This window comes from Camelina sativa, chromosome 18 (assembly GCF_000633955.1).
Source record: "Camelina sativa cultivar DH55 chromosome 18, Cs, whole genome shotgun sequence".
NCBI lineage: Eukaryota > Viridiplantae > Streptophyta > Magnoliopsida > Brassicales > Brassicaceae > Camelina > Camelina sativa.
The window spans coordinates 15,808,781-15,834,903 of NC_025702.1; the positions used below are offsets into that span (position 1 = coordinate 15,808,781).

General features: G+C 38.6%; 8 protein-coding genes and 1 pseudogene across 17 annotated transcripts; 5 read left to right on the forward strand and 4 right to left on the reverse strand.

Annotated features, from left to right (window-relative positions):
• CER3 (protein ECERIFERUM 3) lies at positions 1,533-5,464 on the forward strand. Its single transcript, XM_010485016.1, has 11 exons — positions 1,533-1,941; positions 2,059-2,282; positions 2,462-2,709; positions 2,800-3,019; positions 3,329-3,456; positions 3,799-4,055; positions 4,150-4,257; positions 4,370-4,576; positions 4,675-4,785; positions 4,876-5,049; positions 5,134-5,464. Exons 1-11 carry the CDS (start codon positions 1,891-1,893, stop codon positions 5,302-5,304), a joined length of 1,899 nt encoding a protein of 632 aa, XP_010483318.1. The 5' UTR covers positions 1,533-1,890; the 3' UTR covers positions 5,305-5,464.
• Positions 5,771-7,185, reverse strand: LOC104761866 (tetraspanin-15). Its single transcript, XM_010485017.1, has 2 exons — positions 6,508-7,185; positions 5,771-6,257 (listed from the first exon to the last, which is right to left on the reverse strand). The coding sequence occupies exons 1-2, from the start codon at positions 7,129-7,131 to the stop codon at positions 5,919-5,921; spliced, it is 963 nt and encodes a 320-aa protein (XP_010483319.1). The 5' UTR covers positions 7,132-7,185; the 3' UTR covers positions 5,771-5,918.
• On the forward strand, positions 8,116-10,243 carry LOC104761867 (cytochrome c oxidase subunit 6b-2-like). Of its 6 annotated transcripts, XM_010485026.1 has the most exons (6): positions 8,116-8,211; positions 8,942-8,974; positions 9,118-9,225; positions 9,710-9,798; positions 9,870-9,951; positions 10,044-10,243. In XM_010485026.1, the coding sequence occupies exons 3-6, from the start codon at positions 9,199-9,201 to the stop codon at positions 10,095-10,097; spliced, it is 252 nt and encodes an 83-aa protein (XP_010483328.1). In that variant the 5' UTR covers positions 8,116-8,211; positions 8,942-8,974; positions 9,118-9,198; the 3' UTR covers positions 10,098-10,243. The 6 variants fall into 6 exon arrangements, with proteins under 6 accessions (XP_010483328.1, XP_010483324.1, XP_010483325.1 ...); XM_010485022.1 differs by having other exon boundaries at positions 8,116-9,024; XM_010485023.1 differs by having other exon boundaries at positions 8,116-8,974.
• LOC104761869 lies at positions 10,938-11,533 on the forward strand. Its single transcript, XM_010485027.1, has 2 exons — positions 10,938-11,170; positions 11,272-11,533. The coding sequence occupies exons 1-2, from the start codon at positions 10,939-10,941 to the stop codon at positions 11,502-11,504; spliced, it is 465 nt and encodes a 154-aa protein (XP_010483329.1). The 5' UTR covers position 10,938; the 3' UTR covers positions 11,505-11,533.
• On the reverse strand, positions 11,550-13,496 carry LOC104761870. 2 transcript variants are annotated; one of them, XM_010485028.2, is made up of 4 exons: positions 12,749-13,496; positions 12,152-12,607; positions 11,839-12,069; positions 11,550-11,752 (listed from the first exon to the last, which is right to left on the reverse strand). In XM_010485028.2, the coding sequence occupies exons 1-4, from the start codon at positions 13,211-13,213 to the stop codon at positions 11,729-11,731; spliced, it is 1,176 nt and encodes a 391-aa protein (XP_010483330.1). In that variant the 5' UTR covers positions 13,214-13,496; the 3' UTR covers positions 11,550-11,728. The 2 variants fall into 2 exon arrangements, with proteins under 2 accessions (XP_010483330.1, XP_010483333.1); XM_010485031.2 differs by having other exon boundaries at positions 11,729-11,752; positions 11,839-12,057; positions 12,749-13,213.
• LOC104761871 (shikimate O-hydroxycinnamoyltransferase) lies at positions 13,862-17,171 on the reverse strand. 2 transcript variants are annotated; one of them, XM_019240193.1, is made up of 5 exons: positions 16,811-17,171; positions 16,487-16,665; positions 15,820-16,225; positions 15,443-15,703; positions 13,862-14,242 (listed from the first exon to the last, which is right to left on the reverse strand). In XM_019240193.1, exons 1-5 carry the CDS (start codon positions 17,037-17,039, stop codon positions 13,986-13,988), a joined length of 1,332 nt encoding a protein of 443 aa, XP_019095738.1. In that variant the 5' UTR covers positions 17,040-17,171; the 3' UTR covers positions 13,862-13,985. The 2 variants fall into 2 exon arrangements, with proteins under 2 accessions (XP_019095738.1, XP_010483334.1); XM_010485032.2 differs by lacking the exon at positions 13,862-14,242 and having other exon boundaries at positions 15,062-15,703.
• LOC104761872 (D-amino-acid transaminase, chloroplastic-like) lies at positions 17,568-19,756 on the reverse strand. Its single transcript, XM_010485033.2, has 5 exons — positions 19,539-19,756; positions 19,108-19,154; positions 18,684-18,850; positions 17,911-18,587; positions 17,568-17,804 (listed from the first exon to the last, which is right to left on the reverse strand). The coding sequence occupies exons 1-5, from the start codon at positions 19,708-19,710 to the stop codon at positions 17,710-17,712; spliced, it is 1,158 nt and encodes a 385-aa protein (XP_010483335.1). The 5' UTR covers positions 19,711-19,756; the 3' UTR covers positions 17,568-17,709.
• LOC104761873 lies at positions 19,913-21,628 on the forward strand. 3 transcript variants are annotated; one of them, XM_010485035.2, is made up of 5 exons: positions 19,913-20,154; positions 20,316-20,373; positions 20,588-20,773; positions 20,951-20,990; positions 21,338-21,628. In XM_010485035.2, exons 2-5 carry the CDS (start codon positions 20,371-20,373, stop codon positions 21,394-21,396), a joined length of 288 nt encoding a protein of 95 aa, XP_010483337.1. In that variant the 5' UTR covers positions 19,913-20,154; positions 20,316-20,370; the 3' UTR covers positions 21,397-21,628. The 3 variants fall into 3 exon arrangements, with proteins under 3 accessions (XP_010483337.1, XP_010483338.1, XP_010483336.1); XM_010485036.2 differs by having other exon boundaries at positions 19,913-20,097; XM_010485034.2 differs by having other exon boundaries at positions 19,914-20,125.
• LOC104761876 lies at positions 21,885-25,986 on the forward strand (annotated as a pseudogene).

The window sequence follows — 26,123 nt, forward strand, 5'->3', positions numbered from 1 at the left end:
ATGACTTTTAATTATCACATTCCATGAAATGATAAGTACCAAGCCAATTAGCTCTCAATTATTTGAAAGATAAAAAGGCATAAAGGAACAAGTAATGATTATGCATATTGCATGCACGTAGTACCAACCACTTTCATCCATGCGATTATGGGATTTCGTTTGTGGATCAGTAGTCACAAACGACAAAGAAAATATACTCTAAAAAAAAAATATGCTCATTTAAGTAAATACTCTGTTCACTAAGACTATTTTGCGACTATTACGACATAACAACTAGTACGTATACGAAAAAAAAAAAATCGTAATTGGGTGAATATTTTGCTGTCGTATCATTAAAAGAGAGGCTGACATTAAAGGTTACATATGATATATTTGATATATTTCTTGACCAGCCTTTAGATATATGTCAGCTCTGTCATGGCATAAAGCTTAAACCCTAAGCCCCTCCTCCATATATGTGTAGTCCCACAATTGTACCCAACGTGATATGAATGCGGATTAATTTGTGATTTGAGCTGATATAAAATAAAACTTAAAATTAAAATATATAGAAATGTATACTAGTATTAAAAATGATGAGAAGGAAAAGACAAATTGAATTAGAGAAACTGGACAAAAAAAGATAAAAGAGAGAATACGAAGAAGCCACCGAGAAGTGTAACCATCGCTGCTTCAACTGTAAACCGAACATTAAATGTGTGTGTGTGTGAGATAGAGAGAGAGTCCAGCTGTGAGAGCTATGTCCACTGCATCAAATGGGTTATACGTCGTTAACTATTGAGAAATATTTTAGAGAAAAATCATTATTCTAATAACATTTCGAATAAGTTAGGTCTATATTGGAATATATATAGACTTTATGTCTGTTCATCAGGAAATAATTTCTGTTTAGTTTATAGTATGATTTTTTTTGTGGCCACTCAAACTAAGAAAACAATGGATATATATATGGGATGTTCTTTTGTTGTTTATGTTAATTTTTTCTCATTTAAGTCTATAACTAACTTACTAATTCGGTTGAAATTGCTTTTTGGGTGCTATTTCCAAGTTCTTCATAGTAATACTAATGTGCATTTTTTTTTAACACAAAATTCGTTTTGAGAAGTTCTACAGTTGGATACTACATGAATTTGAAAAAAGAATTGAAAATTTTTTCTAAGGCATTTTTGTTGGAGCAAAAGTAAAACAAAGTTTTACTATGCACCAAAATAAATGTTGATATAGCAATTAACATTAATACTATGTAGTACAACAGAGTCAAAATTAATTATCACTGAATAGTGAATACAGTCAGAATTTAATTACAGTAAAGGTTTTATTTTCAGGCGAAAAAAAGATTTCATTGTCTCATTTTTTTTAACCTTAAAAAATAAACGATCTTCTTCAGCATTTAAAAAAAAAAATGGTTTGATTGTTATTGTAAGTCAAACAATTTCTTTGATTTTTCGTTATAGAGAAAAAGAAAAAAAAAATTTGTGGGTGTAGTTGGCTCTTTTAGTTTGAATGCTTATATAAGCAAGCAGAGCTCGAGGCTCTCAATAATGCACACATAAACACAACAAAGCCTTTATAACTCTCTTCTACGGATGGTTTTAATTCTCTCAACGAACTCAAAATCCCAACTAAAATTCTCCTTCCTCTCTTTCTCTTCCAAATTTAAGAGAAACCTTATCATTCAATCCTCTCTCTCTCTCTCTTCTTTTTGACTTCCACAATAAGGAAGCAAACAATTTCTCAGGATTGCTTGAAAACTGGAGAAATCTTTAAGGTTCTTTTAGACCAATAAGAATTAGAGAGAGAGAAAGAGATCTCAAATTCCGAGGAGGTAACAGATACTACAGTTTGAGAGAGGACTTGGAAAGAAGAAGAAGAAGAAGAAGAAGAAGAAGAATGGTTGCTCTTTTATCTACTTGGCCTTGGGAAAACTTTGGCAATCTCAAGGTTTGTTTTATTTTCCTTAAGGACAAATCCAATCTTTTCTGAGTTTTGAAAGATTTGATTTGGTTTGGTTTATTTTCTAAATCTCATATTGGTTTGGTGGTTTTTGTATTTGTGAAGTATATATTGTACGGTCCATTAGTTGCACAAGTGGTGTACTCATGGGCATATGAAGAAGATATCACAAAGGCTCTTTGGTGTCTTCATATTCTCATCATCTGTGGACTCAAAGCACTCGTTCATGAACTATGGAGCGTTTTCAACAACATGCTTTTCGTGACTCGTACTCTAAGGATTAATCCTAAAGGCATCGACTTTAAGCAGATTGATCACGAATGGCACTGGTATATTCTCCAAATCTCACCCTTGAATTCTCATTTATCCACTTCAAAATCATCTCAAAATCAAACCTTTTTTGTCATTTTCCTTTTAGTCCTCTGTTTTTTTTTAGTTCTCTGTTTATTTTTTTTTTTTTTTGGTATGAAAGGTAACGTTTTGATCTGTTGGGTATGTTTTGTTTCAGGGACAATTACATAATCCTACAAGCAATAATAGCGAGTTTGATCTGCTACATGTCTCCACCATTGATGAGGATGATGAACAGTCTTCCTCTGTGGAACACGAAAGGACTCATCGCATTAATTGTGCTACACGTGACTTTCTCAGAGCCTTTATACTACTTTCTGCACAAATCTATCCATCGTAACAACTACTTCTTCACGCATTACCACTCCTTCCACCACTCATCTCCTGTTCCACATCCCATGACTGGTAATTACAATCACACACACACCAATCCAAAAAACATCTCTTTTGTGTATTTGTAATATAAACATCTTTTGATCTGTTTGGGATTGGCAGCTGGAAACGCAACGTTATTGGAAAACCTTGTGCTCTGTGTCGTAGCTGGAGTTCCTTTGATTGGATCTTGCTTGTTTGGGGTTGGTTCATTAAGTGTGATCTACGGATACGCTGTTATGTTTGATTTCATGAGATGTTTAGGACACTGCAACGTTGAGATATTCTCACACAAGCTATTCGAGACTCTTCCATTCCTACGATATCTCATCTACACTCCAACGTATGTTGTGGTTGACGTTTAACTTACCTTACTTGCAAAATTTCCACATGTCTATTTGATTCTGATTTGGTTAGATTTATTGGCTTCACATGTTTTAAATAAAGGCTCTAACGTTTTTCTTTGAACTAGCAAAAACACACAAACGTGACTTTGTCATATCTTCACTTTAAGAAGCAAGTTTGTGTGTTTTGCTGTCAAAGATGTCTATAGAAAGTAATTATTGTGTGTGGGTTTACATTTACTGCCTTTACAGAAGGCAATGATTATAAATGCTTTTAAAAGTTGATATTCTTGTTGGGGATTATGCAGGTACCATAGTCTACATCATCAAGAAATGGGGACCAACTTTTGTCTATTTATGCCTCTCTTTGATGTTTTGGGCAACACACAAAACCCAAACTCGTGGGAACTCCAAAAGAAGATTCGTCTCAGTGCAGGTATTTAGCAACAAATTAATCCACCCTTAAAGTTTTGCAGATTTAACCCCAAAAAAAACAAAAATGAAGATTTAACCCAAAAAGCAGAACACACAAAAACAGATATTTTTGCTATAAATTATGAGTACCAAACAGTTAAGTAGTACCAATTAATGAGGAGACATTTAGTAGAGATGTAAAGTTTTGTACTTGCGCAGCAGAAGAAGTGGGTGAAGACTTTTAAAAGTCAAACCTTTTCAGATTCAAAGTATATATTCAAATGACATTATCACCCCTACCTCAACCTCCAAATTACAGTTTTTTTTTTAACGAATTGATGATGATCTCTATGTGTGTCTATAGGGGAACGGAAGAGAGTACCGGAGTTTGTGTTCTTAGCTCACGGAGTGGATGTAATGTCGGCGATGCACGCACCATTCGTGTTCAGATCGTTTGCTTCACTTCCGTACACTACAAGGTTCTTCTTGCTGCCAATGTGGCCATTCACGTTCTGTGTAATGTTGGGCATGTGGGCTTGGTCAAAGACTTTTCTTTTCAGCTTCTATACACTCAGAAACAATCTTTGCCAGACTTGGGGCGTTCCCAGATTCGGATTCCAAGTATGATTCCCTTATTCTTTTGCCCTAATTTTTCCCCCCTTGAAAAACAGAACACTTGTGTGACAAAGAGTCTTTTTCCTAATATTCTTTGCAGTATTTCTTACCGTTTGCTACACAAGGCATTAATAATCTGATTGAGGAAGCGATTCTGACAGCTGATAAGATTGGTGTTAAAGTTATAAGCTTGGCTGCTCTCAACAAGGTTCTTATTATAAAAGTCTTCAACTTTTGTGTGAGCTAGTGATTCATTTATAGTCAAGTCACTAAGAGGTTTTGTTTTGTTGTTGTTGTTGTTGTTGTTGGGTTATGATCAGAACGAAGCTCTAAATGGTGGTGGAACGCTGTTTGTCAACAAGCACCCTAACCTTAGAGTTCGTGTGGTTCATGGGAACACTTTAACTGCAGCAGTGATTCTCAATGAAATTCCTAAAGATGTGAAAGAGGTTTTCTTGACTGGATCCACTTCTAAGCTTGGAAGAGCCATTGCTCTTTACCTCTGTCGCCGTGGAGTCAGAGTTCTCGTAAGTTTTGATACTAATCCTTTAATAAACTGTTGTCTCAATGATATGGAAAAGAATCCCAAAAGGCTGACGTTTTCAGATGTTGGGACAATTGACAGATGTTGACATTGTCTGTGGAAAGGTTCCAAAAGATTCAGAAAGAGGCTCCTGTTGAGTTCCAGAACTACCTTGTACAAGTGACCAAATACAATGCTGCACAACACTGCAAGGTACTGTAGTGATTTCTAACTTGGTTTGGTTTGTTGGGTAAGAGTAAATGGTACTGACTTTTGAGAGTTTGGATATATATGTACACACAGACTTGGATCGTCGGAAAATGGTTAACACCGAGAGAGCAGAGCTGGGCTCCTGCAGGGACGCATTTCCACCAGTTTGTGGTGCCACCGATCCTCAAGTTTAGACGGAACTGCACTTACGGCGATCTAGCAGCTATGAGACTCCCTAAAGATGTTGAAGGACTCGCAACTTGCGAGGTATATATAAAGACCAGTTGGTTAATTAGTTGAATCTTGTTTGTGTCCACCAGACTAAACTGTGTGTATGTGTGTGTGTGGCAGTACACAATGGAGAGAGGAGTGGTTCACGCGTGCCATGCAGGAGGAGTGGTTCATATGCTAGAGGGTTGGGAGCATCATGAGGTTGGAGCCATCGACGTTGACCGTATTGATCTGGTGTGGGAAGCTGCCATGAAATACGGTCTTAGCTCTGTTTCTTCACTCACAAACTGAGTGAAAGAGACCACTTTCATTGTTGTTGTCTTTTGACTCTCCCAAGATTGGTCATTATTCTTTGTACAGGTGAAAAGGATGCAAGCAGGAAAAAAATATATTAGAAATTTCACCTTATGTTATTGTTTTACCTTTTTATAATAATGTATTCCTTTTTTTAGATTTCCCTAATATTAATATATATATGCACCTAATTTCCAAGAAATTTCAACAAAGCTTTTAATTACAATCCAGCTTGATTTGCTTTTCTGTTGGTAGTTAGGAGTTAGAACAATCATATACTTACAAAACATCTTCAATGTTGCTGTCTTCTGTACATCTTTAATTTTGATTACACTTTATTACAAACATAATTAGCTGAAAAAGCTGATACTGTTGAAGTTTTAAGGTAAAGTTTCATTGAAGACTTTGAATAAAAAAATAAAAAAACCAATTGTTTATACTTTATTACAAACACATTCTCTACATGAAACCGACGATAACAAAGAGACAAGAGGAAGAAGAGCTAAAGATTTGCTCAAAGAAACATCTGCTTGAGTACTAAAACAAATGCAGAAGGAAGAGATTATTTTTTTAATTTAACCTAATCAGAATAGACCTTCTTCATGATCTTACTAACCTTTGAATCGTTCCCAAAAAGTGGCCAAGAAGATCAAGAGATGAGAGATGAGAAGAAATATGGAGATGACGATCAAGAAGATACCAAGCTGCCACCATTTCCTCCTTACCGACCTTACAAATCCGAATTTGCAAGATCTACAATCATAGCACAACACGCTCCAATCGTTCCTCCACAGCTGACAGTCACTTATCCTTCCGACCAGCATCTCATCACCGTATCCATCGTACATCACCGTCGTCTTTAACGGTGGCCCTTCGTCTTTTCTTCTGTACCAAAACGTCGCGTTTAACGAATCCATGTTACATGTCTCCGGCGGCATACAACATCCATTCTGCAACAACAACAACAACAACAACAACATCAAATCACAACAAAATTAATATATCTAAAAACATATATAACATGGATTCGTTTCAAACTATTTGGAAGATGTTTAACAAACTCATCTTTGATGTGATGGATATATAGTTATATACATATATTCAAAATGTTCCTATCCCATGCACCGGTTGCACATTCTAAAAGATGGTCCTTGAGATCAAAGGAAAGTATATATCTATATATGACTATGATGATCAAACCTTGATGGGTGGCATTTTTCTTCTATTGTAAGGTTTTTCATTTGGAGTTCCGTAAATGAGGTCGTTACAAGCTCCCTTATCGTAGACACAAGATTTGATATTGTTCCAGTTCACATCGTCCATGACTTTGAGATTGAACCACGTCCTTGTCGCTGGAAACCGCCGGCTCTGCATCTCATTGACTCCCGCATACGCCAAACCGATGAAAAGCATCAACAACAAGATCACCACCATCACCACAAGTGCCGGCATCGGAAACTTCCGCCGTAGAAAGAGAGCCGCATTGCTAACAACGAACACCGCAAGGAGGCCGACGCTAGCTAGCGTCTGGACACGTGGCAGACCGAGGATATCTTCGCAGTCGTAGCTACGCATGTAAAGGAGCCACACGGCGTAGCCGAGAAGTGTAAGTGAGAGGACGAAAGTGAAGATCGGAAGGACACCAGCGGCTAAAATGTTGACAAGTGTAACCAATGTTCCAACGGGTGGCTTATTATCAGTCTGTGACTCCATTTGGTCAGAGCTCTTGGCTTCTGGCTCAGTGGTTGTTGTAGTTGTCGTTTCTGTGGCAGTGACGGTTGCGGCTGGTTCCTCGATGGGTACTACTTGGGCATTATCAGCCATGTGAAAGGAAAGATCTCAACGGAGGTGTAGGGTTGATATGGAGAAATGCGTATATATATTTAGAGACATAAAGTATAGGTGTGTGAGTGAGTGAGTGAGTGTGTGGTGGGTTTTACAGAGTCAAATATGTAAGTTGGAGATAAATAAGTACACTTTGATTAAGTATAATTAACGAGATCTTGTCCGAAAATAAATTATCCAAAAAGAGTACTTTTTTTAGAGATTAGTGGATAAACAACGAGATTAATGTATATTTGTAGAACATTAAATCCCCCCAAAAAAGAAGAAGATTAAAATTCTAAATTCTCATCGTAATAATAGGAGGAAAATAACTATTTTGTTACTATTTTTAGACAAAAAGAACTAGTCATTTCTTACACATTATTAATACAGACACAAAGAGATCGTAAGTATAGGCGTGTGGACGTTTCGTGTGTGTGGTGGGTTTTTGGAGAGTCAAATAGGTAAGTTGGATATAAATTATACACTTTGATTAACTTAGTACTTTGTTTTGTGTAATTCATGGACGATTATTATAAAGTATTTTTTTTTAATATAGAGAGAATATACACAAGATATGCAGAATACTGCACATTAGATTGATGAATATATATATATATATATATATATTAGTGTGAACTAAATACAGAGTATTGTTTTAAGTATAAAATTCCCAAAAAAAAAACAAAGAGAAAAAGAAATATTTCTAATCGAAAAAATAGGAGGAAAATAATTCCTAAGTTTTGGACAACCGGACCAGTCGTTATTCTTACACAATAATTCGAAAGAGAAAAAAATTGGTGTGTCTAATTTTGTGAAAAAAAAAAGACTTAATTTTAGGTTTCAATCAATTTATAAATCCTAAAAAACAAAATCTGTGAAAGAAGACTTTATTTTAGGCCCATGAAAGCCCAATAAAGTAGAGTTAGATTGAGTCATTGAGATGATTCGGTTCTTTATTTCATACAGTTAAAACCCAAGAGACTCATCAGCCTTGAACAAGGCAGACAAAAAAAGAAGAAGTGTCATCTGTAAAATCAAAATTCTCCGATTCAGTCATTGATCAGATCAGCCATGGAGGTGAATTCGATTTGCTTGTGTCTGTGTGCTATAGTAACTTCGATGGCTATTGATTTCTAATGTATCAGAGACGAATTGATTTCATAAAGTTTTACTTTTTTTTTATGTCTGTGGTAATCTTTTACCATCTGTTCCTTTCGTAAGTGTTTGTTTGTTTATGAAATTTGTCGAATCAATTTTGGGAAAAAGGAAAAAACTTTAAGCCGTATTGCTTGCTACTAGAGTTGATTCCTCGGTATCTTCTTGACGCCAAAAGCATCCTATATGGTTTGAAATTTTTAGAAGATGTAAGGGTTTCTGATATGAGTTCACTTGGCAATGCCACATGAGCTAGTTTAGTAATTCTGTTATAAAAGTTGTGATTTTTATAGAGAGGCATTAAGAGAATTTGGAAGATTTGAGAATGGTTTTTGGTGTGGGGATGCTTTTTGCATTCACCATTAGTGTTCTATGAATGCTTACTTGAAGTCTTTTCCTTTTTGATTCTTTGTTTGGCTCGTTGATTCCAGAAAAAAAACAAATTAACTTTTGATGTTTACAAACCTTATCAATTAGTGTCTTTTTTCACAATTGTGTCTGCTCTTTTTTTTTGTATTGGATTAGATTGAACTGAAAACTGCTCCTGCTGATTTCCGGTTCCCTACAACAAACCAAACCAGGCACTGCTTTTCTCATATTTAGGCCATCATCAGTTTTGATCACTTGTTGACATTCAAAGATCCTTCTGCAGGTGTACAACTGCGAAAGGCAATGACTGCGAAAGGTTTGCCAAGTATTACCGGGGCGCCCCCTGTCCTGGAGAATGCGTTGGGGGTCTCCATTAGTCTTTGCGTGATACACAAATCACATTCCTCTACATTGTGATTCATCCATCAACAATGTGTGTCTCCGTGTATCTTATCGCAGGTTGGGAAGTGGAACGAGCAGAGAGAGAGTGGGACTTTCCCGGGTGCTCATTAAACTAGGCTGGTTCATCCATCTATCTTGATGATGAGACAATCAACGTCCACAATGGTACATGGTGTTTGAAGACCACTAGTACATATTTTTTGTAAGCTACAAAAATTAACTTAATTAATTAGCAAATAAATGGAATGCTTCCAATTTTGTTTCACTAAAGGAACTCCAATTCGAGACAAGTTAGATTTGCTTGTGTCTGTGTGAATTCAATATGGTTCACTGATTATCTGTAAGAAGGGTTTCTGATATAAGTTCATTGGAATTGAGTATAAAAGAGGAAGAGGTTGTGATTTTTATAGAGGCAACAAGTATTTGGAAGATTATAGAATGGTTTTGGTTTGGGGCTGCTTTTGCATTCACCATTAGTGTTCAATGAATGATGATTACTTGAAGTGTTTTCCTTTTTTGATTCTTTGTTTGGTTCGCTGATTCTAGAAAAAAACAAATTAAGTGATTTTTATGTTTACAAACCTAATCATTTAGTGTCTTTCTTCACATTTGTGTCGGACTCTGACCTTTTGTTTTTGTATTGAATTAGATTGAACTGAAAACTGCTCCTGCTGATTTCAGATTCCCTACAACAAACCAAACCAGGCACTGCTTTACTCGGTACATCGAGTTCCACAGGTACCTCTGTCCTCATCTTTAGGCCATCATCACTTTTGATCACTTGTTGACATTCAAAGATCCTTCTGCAGGTGTACAACTGCAAAAGGTGAGGAGTCTAATGACTGCGAAAGGTTTGCCAAGTATTACCGCGCCCTCTGTCCTGGAGAATGGGTTGGTCTCCATTAGTCTTTGCGTGATACACATATCAACATTCCTCTACTTTGTGATTCATCCAACAATGTTTGTCGCGTATCTTAACGCAGGTTGAGAAGTGGAACGAGCAGAGGGAGAGTGGGACTTTTCCAGGTCCTCTTTGAACCAGGCTGGTTCATCAATCTTGATGATGAGGCAATCAAATTCCACAATGATGGTACATGTGTGTTTGAAGACCACTGATACAACTTATTTTTTGTAAAGCTGAAATAATAGTAATGAATGATAAGTATACTTAATTTTGGATTTATTTTGAGACAAAGTCATCAATGGTTCATTAAATAAACTTAATTAGCAAATAAATGGAATGCTTCCAATTTTGTTTCACTTATAAAAGGAACTCCAGTTCGAGACAAACTCTTAACTCAAAAGAATTAAGTTAAATTTGGGAAATCTGATTACTTTCACGTTTATATAGTTAATGTATCATCATCATCATATATATAATCTCGGAAATATAAGTTCATGATTATCGCTTTTTATAAATTATATTCAAAGCAAAATACTACTAATAAGTTACAGAACATGGAATTCTAAATTCTATTTTCTTCCTCTTGACATAGCGACTCGAATACACAGGTAACAGGTTCGTGGAGTCTCTCTTTAGTTTGTTTTTTTGGCTTTATTCCGATTTCGATTTCTGTTGACTAAGTTTCTTACGGGTGACCATAAAATATTAATAAATAACAATTTTTGTTTGGGAATTTCGTACAATCCAAATCCAATCATAGCTTCTAATTTTTTTTCTAATGGTGGTGGACTCTTAATTCCTGGTTAAACCCTAATTGTACTTGCTTTGCAAAACCTAATATCTTCCTACACAAGTTTCAAACTCTCTTTGACGAACCTTTTTTTTGCATATAATTTAGTCAAACAAAGCTTGACTTTGCTATTTTACTATTACAGACGTTTCGTCTTCTTGTGTGTGTGTGTGAGTAGGAACTTATGGGTTCGAAAGAAAAAGTCGATAATGAAAAAACACTAGACAAGAGTAAGGATATGCTCTCACAGCTTCAACAGAGGGTTGATAAAATCAGTTCAGAGTTGCAAACGTCAGGATCATCCGCAGAAACTTCACCTGATGTTCAAAACGTCTACAACGAAATCAAACAACTTCTCAAGACGACTACCAAGCCTCTCCAAGTTCCGAGTCAAGCGTCGCCACATATTCGCGACGGTATCCTAAAACTTTTAAAAAAAAAATGCCCATTCGTTTGATTGATATCCCATCCCCTTTCTCTTGTGTTGAAGTCAGCAGTTTTTTTGGGGGTTTTGCAGACCTTGACACAGTGTTTGCTGCTGAGGAAGTTGGACATTCGTGCGACTTATGTCAGAGAGATCTTGCTACTGATCCAGAACGGCCTAATCTTTCCTTGCGCAGCTTACAAGAGGCGTGCGTGTTGTCTTGTGGTCATGTCTACCACTTCAAGTGTTTGAAAGGCACCACTCTTGATATTGATAACCATTCTAAAGATCCTTCGTGCGTTTTCTGCATTAGCTGTTCCAGCTGAATCATTAAACTACAAAATCCTATCCCTTGTCGATTTTGTTTCAAATACTTTAAAGTCTTGTTTTCACAATGCCAATGGAGTTACATACAAAAGACCAGAGTGTTACTTTGAAATCAATCAAGAAAGATTTTTTTTTTTTACATCCCTTCAATCCTCTAGAAAGGTTAAGTAACTTTACATATGGCATGTATAGAAAACAGGAACCACGCCGCATGGTATAGCTTCTACAGCCAGAAGTGAATCATAGCCTGTTTCAAGAAACAGAAAACATGTTTTTAGTTTGAAATATCATTTAGGCATCCTTACCAAAGTAGCAAGAACAATGAATGATTACCTCTTGAATTGAGTTAAGGGCTCGAAACTCCTCTACATGATACACAGGTTTAGATTGATGCAGTTCTGATCTTAAGCTTCTCATCTCTGACTGCATTACATTAAGCTGTTCTCGAATCTCCTTAAGCAAACTCAAATGTTCTCCCTTGATACTCGTATCTCTTGGCGGCCTACTCACTCTTCTTTCGTAATTACTACTACTCACCATCTTGCCTCTAACCTGTGATTCTTTCTATAGACAGCATTAGCACCTGATCAAATCACGTACGCAAAAAAAAAAAAGATTAAAGTTCACTTGGCAATGATCGACTTACATTTCTTTCTTCGTGATCCTCTTCTTCCGAGATGATTGTAAGGCTTTCCTTCGTCCTAGGAACCTCAAAGATGTCTTGAACATTCTTGGGAGACAGAATCGGTGTCTCTAAAGAAGTGTCTTTCACAGAGTATCTTTCAGGGTTCTTCATTATCTCCATTATCGTACTGACATCACTCTTAGCTGACTCAAGGATAGTATTGCTAACCTGTGACACTAACGCATGTGACAAAGACTCACGCCTAAGCAAAGGGAATCTAGATTCTTTCTGAACCTCTCTTGAATCTGAAATCTCTCTAACATGCTCATCTATTCTCCTGATCTGATCCCAATAAGCATTCAAGTCTTCACGAGGAGATAAAGAACTCTCAACAAGACCTTTCTTCTCTTCAAAGCTTTCACCACTCACATCAGACAAAAGCATGCTTCTTTCACTAGGTATCCCATCAAATGGACTCTGCAACAGAATATATAAAAGAAAAGACAAAAGCTTTAGCAAATGTTTTGATCTAACAATGTCTTCAAATACCATTAAAACAGAAAGCTTTATATAGCCATGGATTCAGTTATAACCAAAAATCTCAAAACTTTTAGTTACCGATAGATTTCGCTTCATCTTGGTCTTTTGATTCCCACGAGAGGTATCACCGTAAAAGATGAGATTTTCAGGGAACCTGTTCTCAATCACAGCCGGATCAGAGCAACCAAGGCTGAGTAGTTTACACCTATAAGCCTGAACCTGAAACCCAAGAGACGCAATCTCCATTTCCTTCTGATAAATCAGATCTTCGAAAAGGGCAAGAGATGTCTCTGCGTGACACATCTTCTCCTCAGCCATTCTCTTGTACTGACTAGCCTCCATCTCCAACGCAGCTTTCTCACCTTGAAGCCGTAGGATCATCGACAAAGCCTCGCTCGCTGCAGATGAAGAAGCTTCACGTTCAGCGTCAAGCTCTTGGTTGATCTTTTGAAGAAGCTCTTGTTGTGCCCACATCGTTTCTCTTACCCCTGAGAATTCTCCATTGTTACCTCCCACCCCCAAACTCGTCGTTCTCTCCACCATTATTCTAAAATCAAAATTCCCAACAAAAATCTCTTTTTGATCTTTGATATCAATAATGTCTAATGATCAGAGGGTGTTTTTGAATTGACGCGGCGGAGGGAAGCGGAGATGTTTAGGTGAATTCTCCGATTAAATTGCCACCGAATCGGACAAGTCAGACGACGACAACGAAAGCCCTTTTAAGCCGACCAGATAGATAGAGGAGTGCCCAATCGAATACAACTTTGGACCTATCAACGTGCATGCGACCACTTTTGCAAATTTTAAATCTAAGCGAGTAAAATTAATATGCACTTTTAACAATTGTATTTTATTGTTGGACCTAACATGTTTCTGCCGACATAATCTCAGATAATTATCACATTTACGATTTTAATTAATGTTATCAGAGATTCTAATTAATGTTTATCAGATTCGTATTAATTGGTTATTCAAATATTTGGACTGATGAACTGGCGGGATGAGCCGGGCCCTTGCAATAGTGCAACGCATGGGCGACTCGCGAAAGCCCAGATAGCAAGCTATCTTAATGGGCTTTCCCCCTTAAAAAATAGAGTTAATATCGTGTGGGCCGATGGCCCACATATCAGATATTAAACTGATAAGAACAGATACTACACTTGATCTTAGCCAAAAGGCCGAGAAAGGTATGATTTGCTATGTTCCGTCGCTTCTTTATTTATACTACTTCTCAAGTCTCGGACACAGTTGAAGTTACCGATGTGGGATGTAAGAATAAGAAAACAAATGAGATACATTCTCACCGTCTCTGTCACAACGCAGACACGTTAAGAAAGTCATAGAACAGCTTCTGAAACTTACCAAGCTGAGTCTTCTTCAAGCACATGGTCACTATCAAACTCCCTTCTTCGTCTATGCTCCTAATTACAAATCCTTTCCCTTCATTCATATGTGAAACTCTCTCGTAGAAGGCCTTTCCCCATCCAAAATCCAGTTCAGAAGCCATCTGCTTCGTTAGACTGACGATGCAGAAGTTTGCTGCGCAGCTGAAGATCGGATTCCCTTCCCCTGGAACTNCGATAAAGCCTCGCTCGCTGCAGATGAAGAAGCTTCACGTTCAGCGTCAAGCTCTTGGTTGATCTTTTGAAGAAGCTCTTGTTGTGCCCACATCGTTTCTCTTACCCCTGAGAATTCTCCATTGTTACCTCCCACCCCCAAACTCGTCGTTCTCTCCACCATTATTCTAAAATCAAAATTCCCAACAAAAATCTCTTTTTGATCTTTGATATCAATAATGTCTAATGATCAGAGGGTGTTTTTGAATTGACGCGGCGGAGGGAAGCGGAGATGTTTAGGTGAATTCTCCGATTAAATTGCCACCGAATCGGACAAGTCAGACGACGACAACGAAAGCCCTTTTAAGCCGACCAGATAGATAGAGGAGTGCCCAATCGAATACAACTTTGGACCTATCAACGTGCATGCGACCACTTTTGCAAATTTTAAATCTAAGCGAGTAAAATTAATATGCACTTTTAACAATTGTATTTTATTGTTGGACCTAACATGTTTCTGCCGACATAATCTCAGATAATTATCACATTTACGATTTTAATTAATGTTATCAGAGATTCTAATTAATGTTTATCAGATTCGTATTAATTGGTTATTCAAATATTTGGACTGATGAACTGGCGGGATGAGCCGGGCCCTTGCAATAGTGCAACGCATGGGCGACTCGCGAAAGCCCAGATAGCAAGCTATCTTAATGGGCTTTCCCCCTTAAAAAATAGAGTTAATATCGTGTGGGCCGATGGCCCACATATCAGATATTAAACTGATAAGAACAGATACTACACTTGATCTTAGCCAAAAGGCCGAGAAAGGTATGATTTGCTATGTTCCGTCGCTTCTTTATTTATACTACTTCTCAAGTCTCGGACACAGTTGAAGTTACCGATGTGGGATGTAAGAATAAGAAAACAAATGAGATACATTCTCACCGTCTCTGTCACAACGCAGACACGTTAAGAAAGTCATAGAACAGCTTCTGAAACTTACCAAGCTGAGTCTTCTTCAAGCACATGGTCACTATCAAACTCCCTTCTTCGTCTATGCTCCTAATTACAAATCCTTTCCCTTCATTCATATGTGAAACTCTCTCGTAGAAGGCCTTTCCCCATCCAAAATCCAGTTCAGAAGCCATCTGCTTCGTTAGACTGACGATGCAGAAGTTTGCTGCGCAGCTGAAGATCGGATTCCCTTCCCCTGGAACTAAGTAATCGAGATCAGGATGTCTCTCCAAGTAGTCTATTGCTGATCTCAAGTACGTGTTGTCCATTTTCCTAATTTCTCTGTGAACTCTCTCCACTGTTCCGCTGAAACGCTCTCTCCGAAAATCAGCCAGCAGTAATACTGGCCGAGCATGGAAGAGAGTGTTCCCAATGTATCTTTGCGGAAGCTTCGGTTGTAGTCTTGACCTCCCATCAACTATGATATGCAATCTCGTCAAGTCTTTTTCACTTAAATCTGTGAGTTGAAAAAAAAAAGAAGTGGAAGGTGAGACCCTTTGTTAGATAGGTATTAAGATTAACAGCTAGGCCACTTCCAAAGAGAGAGTTCTTCCAACAAGATCAATTCCATACCTTCAGTTGCAAAGCAAGCACAACGCCAAATATGCGCCACCAGAACTTCATAAGTACTGAACTTACTATCAGCAATCTCAGCCTTTGCTTTAAGAGCTTTCAGTTGAAGAAGTGTGAGCTTGAGACTGGCAATTGCAGAATCAGATTCAGGATTTGATCTATAAGCCAGGGATTTCATCCGAGGATTGCGAAATGGGGGTGGTTGGTATTCAGTGTGAGGAAAGACAGGACAGGGAGGCTCCCGTGCACAAAGAACAGTGCGGTCGAAGAACGGTGTTAGCTTAACTGAAAGTCCCCGAGCAGTTTGAGACCATGCTTCCATGATATACCCAAGAGAAGTAGCATCCCCGAATGTATGGTGTATTGAACTTCCAACACAGATCGCTCCACATTTGAAATAGGTGACCTTGCAGAATATCAAATACCTATCTGTTAGACATCCGTTTAGATCCATATGCATGTTGTGTTCTATGCAAATATGCAATATAATAACATGTGATGATAATAAAGAAAGAAGTTTCAGGTTTATAGTCTGCGTTAACTAATGGTTCAATTCATGACAATTGACAGAAACAACAAGAGTGCCTAAACCCTGAACCTCAACTACTAACCAGAGTATACCATAAGTAACTAAGGTGTTGTCAACATGCAGATGAGGAAAGATTACCTGAAAGAGAACAAGAGGGAAGGAGGAAATGTCTCCTGAGTAGTCAATAGTAGGTACAAGTTCAGAAAGATCCAAACTTTGAGTGAGTAAGCCAATGTCCTGTACAGTAGAATCAGTCTCAGCCTCCACATACATAACTCCTTCTCCATTGCATCGGACCTCCAACCTCCCATTCTTATCTGCGATCATAGATCATCAAAGAAAGCCAAATACAGTACAGGGTCTCATCATTCAGAAAACAAGATATGAATTATTGTCAAACCCAGCAGCAAAATGGATCCTTTGACCAAAAAGGAAGAAGAATGACGCGTTTTCGAGTCTTACCTTTTTGGAGTCTTCCAGCGACAGGATAGAAGAGGACAAGAACCTTGCTCAGAGCATCGATGAGGAGTTGAGTGTTGGGAAGATTGGAGGAGGAACAAGGATTGAAGAAGTAGAGTGTGCCCATGTGAAACCTTACTTGTATCTGGTCTAAATTGGAAAGCCATAAACTATGTGAAGGCGTTTCTTTAGCTGGCTTCACGATCGCACTTTGCTTTACCCAAATCTTCATTTTTGATCCACAATCACTATTCACTAAGGCTCCTGCTTTACAAAAATATCCAGATACGTGCCTAAAAACACGACTCCTTCGGTTTACCTGAGCTTATCTCAGCTAAATAACGTGGAGACTGAAGAAGAAGAAGAATATAAAAAGAAGAATATAAAAAAAGAAGAATATAAAAAACTCTTTGCTATTCTTTTTTTTTGTGGACAATATAAAATTGCTTTTTTTTTTAAGTACTTGGCTACTTGCTAATCAAAAATTCACAAGTGATATAAAACACCGCGTTCGTTCTTTTCCAACGTCTGCGGCAATGGTTATCAATGTGGCTGACTATGTGGCAGTAGTCGGTCATCCTTCACCACGAATGGTCTTACTTTGTGTGGCAACTCTTTACCTTTAGGACTTGTTGTCCTCTTTATGTATCTTGTCACTTTTATGGTTTCAAGTCAAGCTTTAAAGCTTGTTTTATGTACGTTTTAAGATCGATGTTTGTAGTTTATTTTGTCCTCCTATATAAGTTTATTGGTGTATTTGGCTCCTCTTCAAAGAAAGGTTGTAAACTTTTAATCTAATATAATAGAGTGTTTAATGGAAAAAAAAGAAAAAAAAAAATAACAGCAAAGCTCGAAAAAAGACCACAACTTATTGACTTTGATGAATAAAGAGAGTGATGGGGTCAGTAAGGAACACAAACACGAACGGAAGATGGACCAGAGCTCATATCTTCGAGCAAGAGATCCAAAAGCGCCTTTGCTATAGGACCTTCTTTTCCTGAGTCAGACAAACAAGAGACCCATCATGTAAGCAATTTCAGAGTAGATTAAGTTACTCAAGTCAAGAGTGAAGCTTTCAAATGTTTATATGATGATGATCTTACCATCCCCAATGAATTCTTCATCCCATTGAATCACAGGGTTGATGAGAACTCCACTCCCAATAAGCATCATCTCATCTGCTTTCTTCCCATCTTCGACTGTCACATCCATTACTTTCACACTTTTAAGCATCCCCTTGTTTACCAGCTCTTCAGCGAGCGTAAGCGTTCTCTTTGCTGTGCATCCGCTCAAAACGTTATCAAACCGCGGCATTACAAGCTCGTTACCACCATTAACAACAAATGCAACATTCATGTTCGGACCTTCTGCGATAAACCCATCCTTATCAACCCAAATTCCTGCATAAGCTCCCTTAGCCTCAGCCTCCATTTGTGAGAGCACGTTAGGGAGGTAGTTAACGCTTTTCACTGTGGCAAACTCTGGAGGCTTTATTGGGACAGACGAGGTCACTACCTTGACACCTTTTGGGTTAGTGGTCAAGTTCGTTTTTATCACAATGGCGTAGAGAGTTGGTTCGCGACAGTGAGATGGAGATAGGAGAAAATCCCCTGGGCCTGTAGAGAGCCAGTATCTTAGAGACCCATCTCTACACCCAGAAACGCTAACGGTTTGGATGAGGATTCTTCTAATATCTTCTCGATGGAATGGAAGTGGGATCTTAGCCATTGATGCAGACCGTATGATACGGTCAAGGTGCTGATCCAATTCACAAAGGTACCTGCTTGGTCGCAGGGCAACAAGTGAAACTCAGATGATTGAGTAATAAGACTAGTTAAGGTTGGAAAAAGTGAACTTATGATTCAAAGTGAAAAACCCATTAACGATCGTGGCAGTGTCAAAGACTCCATGACCACGGTGAACCATGTGATCATCCAACGGAAGAACCATCGCTGCAGGATCGGTTGTTATTCCGTCAACAACACTTGAGTACATGGCCAGAAACTGTTGTCCTCCTCTTGCTTGTTTTAGCCTCTCAATAACCTTTTGACACCAAACATAGTTCACTGATACACAGTCAATCAATCAAGGCCTCTAAACATAAACAGATAACAAAACACTGTCTCGATCATTCATTACCAGCTGCATATATAATATCATTGACAAAACTCAGAACAGTCTAGTGGTGTCAATGAACATATCTAGCTAACATATTAGTATCGTTGTCAAGGGTTCACAACATAATGTTTAACAGACATGGAAGAGGAAGAAACGCTACGGAAAACATAGAAAACAAATACCTCAGAGCTAGATAGAACAGGAACATTCCAGGACTGAGAGATTGAATCTGTGCAAAAAAAAAAAAAAATATTAAAATTTCTCAAAGCATTACAAAAATTACTCTAAAACAATAAGTTTTTACTTTTTACAAGTTCAACTGATCAGAAACAATACTGCATAATATAAAATACTAAACTAATCTAAAAGTTGCATTGAAACTTGAAAACATACTATATTCTATATTATGAAACAAAAAACTTCTCTAAAACATCTTATATTTTGAAAGGGAGGGAGTATTTGAATTTGACATCAAAAACTGAAAACACTTTTTAACGATAAAATATTGATCTCTCTTTCAGGGTAATGTACAGTTGTTAACACCACAAATTGCAAAATCCAAAAGACAACAAAAGGAGCCACCAAAGTTAAACCAAGGAAAGCAATGTCGAACCAGAACACATGAGAATCATTCTTTCTCGTTTCGACTTATGTGGGAATCGAAAGCCATGTCTAGAAAAACATTGAACGAGGGAGAGAGACGCGAAATTCCAAATGTTAACTGTCATCTCCGGCGAGCAGCCAGCGACGGGCTTCGGGGAACAAACGAATTGAGAGATCATCATCGGAAATCGCAACTTGCTCTGCTTCGCATCATCATCACTCACTCCAGACAAGAAGACGAAGTACTAATTTGCCACACACATCCTTTGGGCCTAATTTCACTAGTACAGTTTCCAGGCCCAGTAGTCCAATTATAATTGTATTGTTGCAGCATGATTATCCAATTTACGTTTCAATTAGTATTCAACAAACTATTCATTAGCTAGGTGGGAGAACAAACCCTCTTTCTCCTTTAGCGGGGTTTAGCTACGAGGCGTCGAGGCCTAATCGATGTTATAGATTTTTTTTTTCTTCATACCTGCCTTGTAGGGCTGAGTGAGAGAGCTTCTTTACATATTGATAGATAGATCGTAATAAAAAAGGCCAACTTGAGATTTTCCATTCTTGTGGTCAGTGATTCAACCCTAATCGATCTAGGTCATTCGATTTCTTTCTTATCTGAGTCTGTAGGTTTCGAAAATCTTTGCTTTTTTTTCTTTTGAATATCCAAAAGGATAACTGATTTGGGGAATAACAAGATCATCTGTTTTTCTAAATTCACTCTTTGGGGTTTGTGAATTGTCGCTGAAAGTCTAATAATTTATCTTTTCTTGCATCTGGGTAACAGATTTTGATCGGAATCGGCATCGGAAGAAGAGTGAATTGTTCATCCTTGTCTTGCCATGGTATGTTTCTACTTCGTTGGTTCAGTTTGATTGTTCTTAGTCCATCCAATCTTTATTCGATTATTCTTTGTTTATTGTACTTCTTAATTTCAGCTTCCTGTTGAAATCTTTTTTACTCTTCTTCTTGGATTTTGCTTCAATCAATCGAAGTAAAACTAGATTTGGCCCATGTTGGTTGTAGTATTGATTAGTCTGTGTAATCTTGTTTTTGCAGGCCATGTATATTCGTGTGAAGCGCATGAAAACAACTTACTTTATCCAGTGTGATCCAACAGAGACTGGTTTGGATGTTAAGCAGAAACTGTTTGCCCTCATTGAGCAACCAGTTAGCAATCAGCGTCTGGTTTTAATGTCTACTGAAGAAATATTAGAAGACTCAAAGACTTTAGCGGATCAGAAGGTATCAAACGTTTGGCTGTATCATCTATTTTATTTATCTTTCCTGCCAATGTTGGGGAATGAATAAACAATTCTTGTTCAAGTTTAATGAAGAGTCATCTTAGGTATATGGACACTGCCACCGTTTGCGTATTTTAAGTTAGATAAGGTTGTTTCTTTTGCTTGTTTTTTTTTTCAGGTTGAGAATGATGCAGTCGTGGCTCTGGCTTTGAGGAAAGGTAACTTATACGTCAGCTCTTTTACTCCTTTTATCTTATTCTGATAATCTCAACTCCTTGTTGGTTTATAGAAATGTGGTAATGGATCATGCATCTTACTTAACTAGTTATACCAAACTTCATTATTTCTATATGTTTCTTTGGTCTCTTAAACCTTCAAACTTCATTGATTTGTGTCATCCTATTGAAACGTTGAACTCTTTAAAACATTTGTGGATGTATCTAGCTGAACCTGATTCATGTTTATATCCGATCAATGAGCCTCCCATGCTGTATTGCATTCTGGTCTTCTAGATATAGAAAGCTATGAACGGCTTGATGAATGCACCTCATTCTTTCTTCTGCAGATGATAACGAGTTTGAGGATGTCAACATTGCTCAGCCCACCGACTTCTCGATTTCATGAAGAGTTACTGCAACAGGGAAAACTTCGCTTCAACAGGAGAAGTATTGATTCAAACACATGGGGAGGAAGAAGCTATTTCTTTGTGTCCTCTGCTACTTGTGTCAACCGCCTCTTTAGTTGTTACAGACAATTGTTGTAAGTAAAAGATATTGAGATGTGGAAGCTTGATTGCAACTTGCAAGATGATTAAGTTTTTTTCAATGAAGTAATAATAACAGACTCTTATCTTTCACTGCCTCAGTGAATTACAATGAGCTAGATCTGCAGCAAACACAAGGTGAGGGAGCTCCATTAATTACCCTTTGACATTGTGGTGTGACGAGGAATGATTATTTATACTCCCCATGATTAAGGCTAAGAAAGTACATTAATGACGGAAAAACCAATGAGGGTGACGAAACAAAGAGACAACAAAACAAAAGCAAAGGACACAACTGTAACTTAATTGACAAAAAACGTTAAGACCATAAGTGTGTCTGGTTCGGGTAAAAAAGAAAAAAAAAAAGGAATAAGACCCTAATAAAGAGAAGGGATTGTGTCTCCTTCTCGACTTCTTCTTCTTCTTCTTCTCAATCTCAACACTTTTCTCTTCTCTTCTTTGCTAACGGCAGGAGAGAGAGAGAGACCCACAAAGCCGATTCCTCCTCTCCGTCGATTCTTCGGATTCAGCGATTCATCTGTCGCTGAAAAAGCTTCTACCTTTAGCTCTTTCCGCTCGTCGATTTTTGTGGTGAGATTCGGTTCGATCTAGGCTGTTTAGATCGAGGTATGCAGCAGGGCGATCAAACGGTGCTGAGCTTGAGACCTGGTGGCGGTCGAGGAAACAGACTCTTTGGTTCCTCTTCTTCTTCTTCGTCTCTCTCTTTTGGCTCTCTTTCCTCTTCGGATCTACCTCTCCTTCGTCCTCATGGTGGTGCTCCTGCTTCCTCTTTTCCCTTCAAGGTATCCTCATTTCTCCGCGCCAAGCTCCCCCTCTGTATTATTATTTGGATCTAGCTCTTCTTGTTACTCGGACTTAGGAATTTTTCTGTCTGGATATGGTTTTGTTGATCTCTGGTGTCTTAGCGTCAGCTGAACTTTAATCCAATTTTACCAGTTTATAGCAATCAGCAGCTTTTTGGTTTGGAATTACAATCTTTGGTATTTTGCTGATTTGATTATCTCAAATGTCTGAATTGTCTGAAGGCTTTTTTTGATTTGCGAGTTTCATTGCGCTGTGTTATTAAATTGCTACTGAGCTCATAGAATCACGTGTCTGCAACATACAGAATTGAATTTATAGGTAATCTATGCATATACGATTGATGCAATCAATTTGTTTGTCCTGATTCTTAGTGGCGCACACAAGTATGTGTAGCTGCTGTAAATATGGACGTATAATGATATGTAGGCTTGTAGGTGGGCATTTTATTAGCTGCTATTTGCTCATAAAGGACCTACTGACATTTTATTAGTTCCTCAATCGTGTTGGCCTTTCGATTCACGGGTTATTCCTCTCTTGGTTTTGTTCTGAGTATTTGTGATTCTTTGTCTCCTTTATATGTCGCTTCTTATATGGTTTTGTGTATTGAGTGTTAGTTAATGAAGATTTATCATGGATTACTATACTTTTCTTTCAGGGTGGAGATTCGAGGTTCGATGGCCGTGAACGTGTGAAGTACAGCCGTGAGCAGCTCCTGGAACTTAAAGAGGTGATTATCTCAGTTAAAAAATATAGGATTGAGGCCGGTATTGTTTCTGCTGTTCGTATTTGTTCTTTGTTGTTTGAGGTAGCTGACATCTCTGCATACGTGCAGACTACTCAACTCTCTGATGAAATTCTGAGAGTCCAACGGGAAGCTGCGACAGAACTGTTTGGGGAGGTAGAGACTTGGCCACGTGGGGAAAGTGTCGTAACCAATTTGGTATAGTTTTGTTGAAACGTAACTTTTGTATTGTTTCCTCTATCATGAAGTTTTTAAGTTTTAACACAGATCTAATATCTTAATGATCCAGGCTCCGGTTCAGTCTGCAAGTCGCTTCTCTGAGCCAGACTCTCGTGATTGGCGTAGCCGTACGACTCAACCTCCACCCTCTGGGGAGGCAAGGTCGTGGGATAATCTCCGTGAGACGAGAGACTCCAGGTATGTTGAAGCAAGCCAATTTAATCGTCAAGACCAACCTAATTCCCAGTTTTCAAGGGCACAAATACCACCCAACAAAGGGGTAATTGATCAATAAATTAATGTTTTTTTTCCCTCTTTTGGTTTTTTTACATTCTGGCATGATTTCCTATGTTCCTTACTTATTTGTATTTGTATATCGTGTGTAACCAGGGTGGACCAGCTCCTGTCCTCGTCAAAGCCGAAGTGCCTTGGTCAGCTAGAAGAGGAAATCTTTCCGAAAATGATCGTGTTCTAAAGACTGTGAAAGGGTAATGCCGTTGAGACAGTTACTTGGTGTCTAGATTTTGCATAGTAATCTCTTACTGCCAACATGAAATCTTTAAATCAAACTTGCACACTTACAAAGATATACTTTGTTTGTCCAGGATATTGAACAAGCTAACCCCTGAAAAGTATGATCTTCTTAAGGGCCAACTTATTGACTCTGGCATCACATCTGCTGATATCCTGAAGGTGTGTGTACTCTATGTCTCAAGCATAGATGAAGTCTTGTTTGAATCACCTAGGCTGTTCGTGTAGCTAACCAGTGTTCTTTTCTTTTGTTTGTAGGGAGTGATTACCCTTATTTTTGACAAAGCTGTCCTTGAGCCGACCTTTTGCCATATGTACGCGAAATTGTGCTCTGATATCAATGACAAGCTGCCCACCTTCCCACCTGCAGAGCCTGGGGATAAGGAGATCACGTTTAAGAGGGTTCTGCTGAATATCTGTCAAGAGGCATTTGAGGGCGCTGAGGAGTTGAGGGAGGAGCTTAGATAGATGAGTGCTCCAAATCAGGAGGCTGAGCGGAATGACAAAGAAAAATTGTTGAAGCTCAAGACTCTAGGAAATATTCGTTTGATCGGAGAGCTTTTAAAGCAGAAGATGGTTCCAGAAAAGATTGTTCATCACATTGTTCAGGTTAACACCTATACGTTTATACATTTTCTTAGACAACTTTTATTTTGGTATCTAGCATTAACCTTTATTTATTTGTTCTGAGCACAGGAGCTTCTGGGGGCCGATGAGAAAGCTTGTCCAGCAGAGGAAAATGTCGAAGCTATTTGTCATTTCTTCAAAACTATTGGCAAACAACTTGACGGAAACATGAAGTCAAAACGGATCAATGATGTATATTTCAGACGCTTGCAGGATCTGTCAAAGAATCCTCAGTTGGAACTGCGTCTGAGATTCATGGTTCAGAATATCATCGACATGCGCTCCAATGGCTGGGTTCCTAGGCGGGAAGAGGTAACCTAACTTTAAAATCTGATAATGCCTCAGTTTTATGAGTTACAAGGTTGAGACTTGTGTTACCTGTCCATTGTATAGAGGTTCTGATGTTCAATTTGCATTACTTGTGCAGATGAAAGCAAGAACTATAACCGAAATCCATACTGAGGCGGAGAAGAATCTTGGCCTCCGACCTGGTGCCACTGCAAATATGAGAAGGGGTATTGTTTCTGGTGGTGGGCCTGTGAGCCCTGGCCCTGTCTACCCTGGTGGGCGACCTGGTGCGGGTGGCTTGATGCCTGGTATGCCTGGGACTCGAAGGATGCCTGGGATGCCCGGGGTGGACAATGATAACTGGGAGGTACCCCGGACAAGATCAATGTCTAGACGCGATGGGCCAGGACAACTGCATTCTCCAGCAGTGAACAAGTCGGCCTCAATGAACACGAGGCTCTTACCTCAAGGCAGCAGCAGCATTATAAGTGGCAAGACAAGCGCCTTGTTGCAGGGAAGCGGTTCAGTTTCGCGCCCAGTTACCATGGCAGCAGAACCACCAGCACAGTCAGCTGCACCTCTGACTGTACCAGCTCCGTTGGAGAAACCCCAGCCTAGTGCTCCCAAGTTGAGCGAAGAAGTGCTCCAAAGAAAAACGAAGTCGCTTCTCGAAGAATATTTCAATGTCCGACTTCTTGATGAAGCTCTGCAGTGTGTAGAGGAGCTCGGGTCGCCTTCATATCATGCAGAGTTTGTGAAGGAAGCAATATCCCTGTCCCTTGAGAAAAGCCCACCTGTCGTTGAGCCAATAGCCAAACTCTTGGAGTATTTGTTAACAAAGAAGGTGGTCACACCCAAGGATCTTGAAACCGGGTTCTTGCTGTACGGTGCTCTGCTGGACGACATTGGAATCGATCTCCCTAAGGCACCAAACAACTTTGGTGAGATATTGGGAAAGTTGATTATGGCTGGTGGTGTGGATTTCAAATTGGTTAGAGAAATTATAGGGAAGATGGAGGACGATAGGTTCCAGAAGATGGTGGTCGATGCAGCTGTACGCATATTGGAGTCAAGCGAGCAGGGGAAGTCCATGTTGGCTTCACAAGCAGCAGACGTTAAGGCTTGTCAGAATCTGTAAAAGTAAATCATTGCTCTACGATTTTTGCTCTCTGGGTTTGAGGCTTGTGCCATGAAATGTTGTGTTGTAAGCTTGAAGGAGGAGGAGAAAAGGATTCTCAGAACTCATAAAAGAAAAATAGTTTTGCTCTTCTCTTAAGCTCTGTGGGAATGTATCATGTTCCTTTTTTTTGTATTCTTCTTCTGTGACTTTTGTTTGACCTTTGCATTTTTGTTTTA